Source organism: Columba livia, chromosome 2 (assembly GCF_036013475.1).
Source record: "Columba livia isolate bColLiv1 breed racing homer chromosome 2, bColLiv1.pat.W.v2, whole genome shotgun sequence".
Lineage (NCBI taxonomy): Eukaryota > Metazoa > Chordata > Aves > Columbiformes > Columbidae > Columba > Columba livia.
In genome coordinates, this window is record NC_088603.1 from 64,429,185 (window position 1) to 64,438,528 (window position 9,344).

General features: G+C 42.3%; 1 protein-coding gene across 7 annotated transcripts in view; it reads left to right on the forward strand.

Annotated features, from left to right (window-relative positions):
- KIAA0319 (KIAA0319 ortholog) overlaps positions 1-8,275 on the forward strand; it is a 68,489-nt gene extending 60,214 nt beyond the window's left edge. For all 7 annotated transcript variants that reach the window (XM_065055176.1, XM_065055177.1, XM_065055175.1 and 4 more), the window contains one exon: positions 7-8,275. In XM_065055176.1, coding sequence (XP_064911248.1) covers positions 7-185 — 179 coding nt within the window. In that variant the 3' untranslated portion in view covers positions 186-8,275. The remainder of the gene's footprint in view (positions 1-6) is intronic.
- The last annotated feature ends 1,069 nt before the right edge of the window (positions 8,276-9,344 follow it).

The window sequence follows — 9,344 nt, forward strand, 5'->3', positions numbered from 1 at the left end:
TGTCAGGTATAAAACATAGAAGTACAGAACACAACTCCAGTCTGATGGTCTCTGAGTCAGAGTTTGACAGTGATCAGGACACTATCTTCAGTAGAGAAAAGGTTGAAAGAGAGAATCCTAAAACCCTCATGAATGGATCCATCAGAAATGGAGTTTCCTTCAACTACAGCTCCAAAGACAGATAACTGAATGAGGGTAAACGCACAGAACATGCTGGTCCAACACATCTGAAACATGTTGGCCGACCTCTGTTTTCCAAAACAAAAAACATCCTAAAATATCAACTAATTGCAGATGAAAGGGTAAATTTCTAGCACAGTTAGGGGAAAGAAGGAGGAAGGATTAGATGGTCTGCTAATTCCTTTTGTTACTGCTACAAGAACAAGGAAAAGCACATCTTATTTCTTGCATGTCCCATGCTGAATGTTTATCTGCACTTCAGAAGGCCTTTTTTCCTATAACAATGCTACAAAAGTAGCCAGGGCTGTTACGCTACTAACAGTGGTGAGATGCATACAGATTCATGTCTGTGCTCCTAGCTCGCTCTCAGAGAAGCAGTGTAATGGTGATGCTGACCTAAACAGCAAAAGCAAATACAGATTAATTCCCTTACAACTATGGAGAGCTGTAAGTGACCACAGGCTCCATTTTCATCGTAAGTTTAGGTTGGGAAGACAAAGAGAGGACATTTTTAGTGCATTGTATTTATCTCTGACTATGCTTTGTGACTTCCTTTTCTAGGGTAGTGCTCATCAGATGGAAATGTCTTTTTTTTTTTAAGGAAGTTTACAATTAGCAGTTGCACTCAATCAGCTGTAATGTGATACATCTGTGTCCTGTAGGATGCAGTGTTCCCTGTATTTACCTAGAAAGTATGGTGCCTGCAGGGAAGTCCAGTGTCATGCTGCTTCTGTAATGATGAACATCTTTTGGGTCTCTGGGCTCTGCCACATCCAGCCAGGAAACAGTAGCAGGAAGGACTTGGTGTGGTGTACCTTCAGAAGCATTTTGAGCATCCCAAACAACTTTTTGCTTAAAGAGCTCTTTAAAGGAGCTCTGGACCTTTTGAAACTGAAGCCTCAGCTGAGATGAGTTTTCATCTGTCAGCCTCAGTGCTCAGTTAAAGAATGTGCCAGGTGTTTGTGTAGTGGAATGCTGGGGCCAAATAACCTACATGGAGCAGGATGTTCAGTGTCTACCTTCATTGTCTTGGGAAGTGGTACTGAGAAAGATTTAGCTTGAAAATATTAGATTGTTTTACTCTTTTTTTTCTGTGGCTATTCAGTGACTAGATGTGCTGGTCTGAAGAGATCCTTTTATGTGTTTGGGAAGGGTAGGTGTGTTCGGAGTTTTGATGTTCTTGTTCTCAATCTGGATTTCTTTACAGTGTGTTTGTTAGGCTTTAAAGCCATGCCTGTTGCAGTTTAGCCCCAGTTCCCCTCCAGCTGGCAGCTAAAACCACGTGCTGCTCGCTTGCTCCTCCCCCACCCCCTGTGCATTGGGGAGGAGAAGCAGAAAACAAAGGTAAAACTCGGTTGGAATAAGAACAGTTTAACAGAACAGTGAAGGAAAGTGAAGGAAAGAAAACAAACAAACAAACCCAAAGAACATAGGTGAGGTTACACAGGAAGGTGTCCAGGTGGTTTTTTAATGTCTCCTGAGAAGGAGACTCCACAACCTCCCTGAGCAGCCTGTTCCAGTGCTCTGTCACCCTCATTGAGAAGTTTGTTCTCATATTTAAGTGGAACCTCCTGTGTTCTAGTTTGTACCCATTGCCCCTTGTCCTACCATATGTGTGCTGATGTGGGTAGGAGTGGCCCCCCCAATCCCCACTACCATGGTGTTTACTGCTTCTAAAGGCCAACAGGGAGACCAGTCAGTGAGAGGGATAATCATCACATCTGCTCCTGAATCTGAAGCATTCTTTTTCTCCTAATGTCACTTCCAGGCCCATATAGGGAAACTAACCTAGATGGTTTGTCCAAAGTCAGTTTTTCTGTGAAAGCAACCACAGGGGCTCCGGTAGAGCCAGAACCTTTCTGACCTCTTTCCGCATCTAAAGCCTTTGGGACACATGCTCTGAAGGGTACCAGTTGCACTATACGGGTCCCCTGTTTAGTAGTCACAGGGGGTGTTAGGACTTGCAACATAATGCCTATGGGTCCAACATAATCAGTCTATTAATCCAGGCAAAACAAACAATCCCTGTCTTGAAGCAGAAGAGCGACCTATTAAAAGCACACTCAATCCATTCCCTAGGGGCACTGTTACTGTAGATGGAACTCCACCTGGCATCAGTTGTGTGATGAGTAGAGGAGACCTTCACTTTCACCTGAACATCCAGCCCAACTCTTGGCAGTTGAGGTGCCAGGAGGAGCTGTGCTTCAGTACCAACCACTTCTGAAGCAGCTCGAACCCCTTTGTATGCTGCCAATATCTCCTTTTCACTTGGAGTGTAGCGGGCCTCGGACCCTCTGCATCCCCAACTCCAAAACCCCGGGGGTCGACCATGAGTCTCTCCTGATCCTTTCTGTCAGAGGCTTTAGGTAGGGCCATTTTCCCCAGCTGCAGTGTAGAGCACATTTTTAACGTCTTGTCCCCTCAGGACTGGCCAAAGAGCCACGGCATGGACTATCTCCCACTTAATTTTTTCAAAGGCTTGCTGCTGCTCAGGGCCCCACTTAAAATAATTCTTCTTCTGGGTCACCTGATAGAGAAGGCTCACAATCTGACTGCAGCTTGGAATGTACATTCTCCAAAAACCCACAATCCCCAAGACAGTCTGTGTTCCCTTTTTTATTAGTTGGTAGAGACATAGCTGCTATTTTGTTAACCACATCCATTGGAATTTGATGATCTCTGTCCTGCCATCTTCTCCTGAAAACTGGATATGTACAGGTCCCTTGACCTTACTTTGTTTTATAGCAAGACCAGCTTGCAGAAGAATCTGGATTATCCTCTCACTTTTCTCAAAAACTTCCTCTGCTGTGTCGCCCCATACAATGATGTTGTGAATGTACTGCAGATGTTCTGTAGTTTTGCCCTCTTCCAGTGCAGCCTGGATCAGTCCATGGCAAATAGTGGAGCTGTGTTTCAGCCCCTGTGGCAGTCAATTCCAGGTGTGCTGGATGCCCCTCCAGGTGAAAGCAACGGTGGCCTGCACTCAGCTGCCAAAGGAATAGAGAAGAACACATTAGCAATGTCAGTTGTGGCACACCACTTGGCTGCCTTTGATTCCAGTTCATATTGGAACTCTAGCATGTCCAGCATGGCAGCACTTAACGTAACTTCATTCAGGCCACATTAGTCTACTGTTAGTCTCTGCTCTCCGTTGGGCTTCTGCACTGGCCAGGTGAGACTGTTGAAGGGTAGTGAGTCTTACTTGTATTGGGGTCCTGTCCAGGAAGCCCCAAGCTGGAGAGATTCTTTAATATTGCCTGGAGTGAGATTAAGACACAAGCAAGGTCAGATGCCACTTAACTTGGGAACTTCATTGAACACTGGTAAAGAAGATAGTGATAGAACACAGAGAAAAAGAGTAGGAAAGTAGGAAACTTAGCAAGGATTAGGGATGGGTTTGAGAGAGAAAGATTACCAGCATGGGTCCAAGTGACTTCTCTGGTAGGTGTAGTGGTGTGTCTCAGGGGTGCGGCTTGTCTGTCACTCACGAGGTGGCTGCCTCTTGTGTCCCTGAAAGGTACACACATGTGGCTGGTCGGTGGTGGTGGGGTCTCCAGGTTGCACATGCGTGCTGCGTGGTCATACAGTCTTTTATAAGGCACTGGGTTATATTCTGGGATGTGTTTTCCCCTGGCAACAGCACATGCTGCCCAGTCCGCACCTTTGCACACACTCTTGTGGGCAAAGGGAAAGGGCCTAGCTTCTTACAGGTCTTGAGTTTATCCTTTAAGACATTAAGGGCCTCTATATGTTGTGGGGTCCACTCCCATTCTCTGTTCTTTTGATGCAAATAATATAAGGCGGGCAAGCACCAAGAACCCCAATTTATGCTTTTTCCAATAACCTAATGTACCCATCAACTGCTGCAACTCTGTCCTGCTGTCTGGAGTCTGCCCCTTCTCAATAACTCCTAGGGCATCACTGGGTATCACAACTGTTCCAGCCATTCACCAGGCCCCTAGGAATTTGATTTCTTGTCTGGGACCTTGACATTTGGAAGGTGGGATGTGTAACCTGTTGCAAGTCAACAGGTTCCAAATGGTTTTAGCTACTTGCCCTGCCAGTTCTTTGTTACCTCCACCAGCTAAGATATCACCTGTGTATTGATGCATGTGAACACCCGATGGCATCTCCACAGTATGGAGGAGTTCAGCCAAGGCATTGTGAGCAATAGTAGAGGGGGAGTGTTTGTGCCTTTGCAGGAATTGATTAAAGATGTATTGTGTCCCTTCCCAGGTAAAGGCAAACTTGGGCTTGTTCTCAACTTTTCGGGTAATCATTAAAAAATGCTTTTAATATCAAAGGCGGCGATCCAGAGGTGAGCAGCTGCCTGTATATTCGGGTGCACCTGCCACGTATGACATGTGCACGAGTGGGTTCATACTTTTGATTCTCCAGTGCACCTAGCAACAGTTCCCAAGGCTTCTGCTGCTGCACTGAGGAGCATTTATCCTGTGCCGAGCCCTGCATTTATTGGAGAACTGAGTGTGGCTTCAACAGTCATGGTGTTGGGAGAGGCTGTGAAGAGCTAAAAAGGGCTAATGCAAGTGCTTTCCATGTTTATTCCCATGCCAACCAGCAAGATGTGGTGTAAATGGTATGATTTACTTTCTTCAGAAGCCAGGTTTTAACTGGATGCATCTGAGGGTTTTAGGCTATTTATTGAAACAAATGTATTTTATCTTACACTCTCCCTTCCTGAGTGTGTGCATATATATTTTTAGATAACTTCGTTAATAAAATCAAGGTCAGCTTTTGATGTCTTTCAGTTTTTGCTCCAGGTATGTTAACATAATTCTGCAATGTTCACTTTAAAGCATTCCTGATGAAAGTTAAGGCCCACTCAAAATACCATTATTTTTTTTTCCTTTTAAAATCAAAGTGTCGGGCTTAATCTACTCGGCACAAATTCCCAAGTTCTTCTAGCAGGAATTATGCTCTTGGAAAGGTGCATTTAAAAAACAAACAAACAAAACCCAACAAACATAAGCAACTACAGCTTTGTATTGGCCACGCTGCCATTAATGTTTCTGCTAAATACTGTATCCATTGTGCCTTTATGTATAAACCTATCTTTTAGGACGTCAGTGCAGTCAGCAGCATCCTTCAGTTTTATGCACTCAATCACTTGTGTTTTGGTTTTATTTTACATTTTTAAAGCTGGTGCACAAGCCTAGCAGGTTGTTCTTTCAAGGAATTAAAATTCAGGCATCTTCTTTTTTGAAAAAACTAAAGACTGATTCTCTAGTAAAACTACTGCAGGAATCATAAACCTGCTTTCCTCTATGCTGTGGAATTCCCAGGGCTATTCTCCCTCTCACACACACACAAACACACACACACACTCACTCACTGTGGGCTCAGCTCTTTGGATTGGTAGTAAGTTCATGTGCCATGAGAACGTATGCATGATTTGGCTAAGGATTTCTCACTCTAACAAATAAGAAACATTAGACCAATTTCTTATTGCATAAGGCTTTAGCAAGCGGAAGTTGCTTATTAAATTCTGTTCTCTAGATGATGCTTTGACATCTTTGTTGCTAGCAGTGTTTTAGTTATGTTTTGAAAGTTGAATATAGTTTACATTTTTGAGCTGCTTCTAATTTTACTAGTTTGCTTCTTCTACCTCCTTGGAAGGAGAAGTAATTCCTCTTACATTAAGACCAGGCTTGCTCTTAATGCAGGACTTGCACAGAACTTGAAAACTATAGTTCGGAGCTCTTGTGAATTTGTGATATCACGTTTGTGTCACTTGGCCAAGCATGATTTTGTCAGGAATTTAGGAGAGACTATAGCAAGCTTTTTATCTTAAGTATAATTTTTATTTTTACAACTGTTGCTTCCTTGTGGAAGGAACCTGGAATGAAAGGGTCAAAAAACTAGCTGGTAAGATACAAACACAATGGCAGAATTCTGATACTAGCTTTCTGTTTTGGGTTATGATGGGTTTGAAACAGGTTCTCAGTCTTCACGTTCACCTCCACATGCTGTTTTCCTTCATATAGTGGAAGAATGCTGGCAGCTTCTTTGTGAAATAGGAATGGGGATATTTCCAAGAGTCTCATCCGCACTGAGAAGCAGAGGAGACTAGAGGTAGCTTGTCCAGTATGGCTCAGAGTCCACTGAATATAAAGAATTCCATTTGGCAATGACAAGATACTGCCTCCGTTTGAAGGCAGACAGTGTGCTGATACTTAGAGTCTCATAGACTTGATGCTACTGGATTTTCATTTGTATCTTGCTTTTACATTTATACATGCACAAGCAGAGATTGTCCAGCGATGTAAAAGGACTGCTTTTGTTTGCATTTTAAGTAAGAAAACTTTCTTAACCGTTACTGCCTGAGCCTTTAAACAGGTTCAGTACTCAGGTTCTGTCCTCAACACAGTGTATATGCAGCATGAAACTGCCATGCTGCAACAGGTCATTGGCTTGTGTTTTTAGTTTTCTTAACAAAACTGCTGCTGCAGTACGGAGCAAAATTTACTTTGCCCAATTTGCTGAGATACATATCCAAGTTCTCAGCTTTTTGTATTAACTGAATAGATTGATGAGAAGTTCAAGAAAATTGTGAACTATCTAGTTGCAGAGGATTGTTTATTTGGGAAAGGAAAAAAAGTTTATTCTCATTTCATGTGTAAGAATACATTTTCAACTATGTCCTTTTGGGTGAACAGTATTAGCAGTCTCCCTCTATCAGATATAGGTACTATTCAAGCATCTGTTTTGTGTTGCCAGCTGTGTTTGCTTATATGATGCTAATTTTCCTTTTCTTTCTTTGTCTCTTGTGGGCAAGCAGAAGTGTGCACACATGCAAGGGACTTAACAGTGTGGGAACTTAACAGAGAGAGAATGAGCGCTTGCGTATGTTCTCTATGCTGGATTTAAACTTTCCTTAGATAGTTCTGATGTTCTTGAAATAATTGAGTTCTTAGACAAATTTCCTGTGCTTGTTTTAAGCCTCAAGTGAAACTAGTTTTACCCGTCAATATACTTACAATGGGCAGTAAGTAGTCAGCTGGAACTTTGGGACAGTGGTAAATTAAATTACAGCTGCTTTAGTCTTATGAGCCATTTATGTGACGCCTGAGAGATGTAAACTCCTCTAGACGGGAAATGGGATAGAGGTGTACTAGAGTTTCTTAACATCAGCTATTGCTTATCATTGATCCCTACCTGGAGTACTAATCCCATATTTCTGTAGCGAAGGAGAACCCATTTCACATACCTTTTAGGTCCTGAACTCCCCAAAGCAAGGGAGGGAACCTTAAAAATAAAATTTTAAAAAGGAAGGAGAAAAGGCAAATAACTTGTTATTTTGCATAGGCTACAAATCAAGTGCAGATGAGCTGCACATCCATAGTTTGTCTCTGTATGGAAGCACTTCTGCCTGTGGGTGGATGGGTGAGCTATTACAGAATTTGTATTAGGATCTGTTTCTATAAAATGTTATTTATTGCAAATCATATAGTATTGTAACTGGAACCATTTCTGAGCTGAAATCACTACATTTATGTAACTACTAATAAAGTTTTGTCTTTCCTTCTAGGAACTTGTCAGGTACTCTTTCAGATATGGTATCCTGTATCCTCCACACTCAGGTCAGGCTAATGGAGATATGTTGTATTGCCATAGCTTATGTCTGTACTCAAACATAGAAGCAGTACAGTATCTGATCCCTTCCCTTCCTACTGACCAAAGCAAAACAGTATCTTTTTTTCAGAGAAGTAACATAATTCAGTACATCAGAGAGCAGAACAAATAATTACTGTAGTTCACAGCAAGAGTTTCCATGTGGTACTTGTCCTTGGGTTTAATTGGTTGTGTGTAAATATTGACCAGTGCTCATGACAAGTGTGGGAATTTCACAAGTTTTGTGGCTTATTTTATAGCAAACCCAATGCTTGAGTGTTTGTAAGTACAATGGTTGCTTTGCAGTAATCAGAGATAGTAGTGTGCAATATAACCCAAAATACTGCTGTTAGCTAGGGGTAGATTATGCTCCCTGTTTCCAAACTGGAAAAGAAAAATCTGTGGAACGGTGTGTGTGAAGTTTGTGCTAAATCTTGATAATAAAAGGTACTATGAGATACAAGTGTCTCTCTGTAAGGAAAAAAATATACACCGTAAAAGCAACTTTAATTGTATTTGGCTGCATGATGCCAAAGTGTACGTGGTACCTCTTAAAATGCTTGACTCCTACAAGGGAATACTGTCTGCCGAATGAGCTTCATTGAAGAATGGAACCTGCCTGTTATTGCACTGCACGTTTCAGTAACATCAGTAGCCTCCCCCCTCCCCTTGGAGGAGGCTGATGCACATCTCTATGGGCTTGTGCCACAGAAGATTGTCAGTAGTGATTCCTGAACATGCCAGTTGTGCTGAGCAGCTTCAACATCACTGATAAAAGTGAATAAACCACCAACTTCTTGTGTTTTGGAAGGCAGGGAGTTGACATTGAAAGTGCTTTTTTAAACAAGTGCTAAAATTCACTTAGAACTTCTGAACACATTACATAAACCTTCGAAGATAACTCTACCCTTCCATAAGCAGTAGGGCTGAGACAAAGGGCATGACCATTTACAGCAAGAAGGTTACTTCAATTCCAAGTCAAAGCACGGAGCATCTTTTACTTACAGGATTGCCCAACTCCCAACATGTGCCTGACTGATCTTCAGAACAGTAAAAGCTGTTTTACTCTCTGCAAACCAGTTAAACTGCAGCTTATGTTCTGTGGCTTAATCATGAAAGCACAACTAATCATAAAAGCATAAAATGTTTCTAAAATCACCACTGCCTGAGAAAGAGGCTGCAGAACACTAGCCTGCTTAAACATTTCCTTCATCTCAGTGACAAGTGCCATCTGCCAGCTACTGTAAGCCATACTAAGACTGATTGTCTATCTTCACTGGTGTTGGATCAGTGTTACCAGCCTCCTCACTTATTCCAAGCACCCAAGGTAACTTTGCCAGCTTAGCGTAACAATGTACCAGCATTATCTATAGTGACTTGGCAGAAAAAGCTTGAGCACTGTGGTTGGAGATAATTTCTGCCTATTGAAGCTAAAAATGTTAGTATCTAGGAGAACAGGTAAAGATAGCTTAAGAGTTTACTACACAAAGAAGACAGGTGGCGGGGGTGGGGAGGTGTGTCAAACAAAGGGC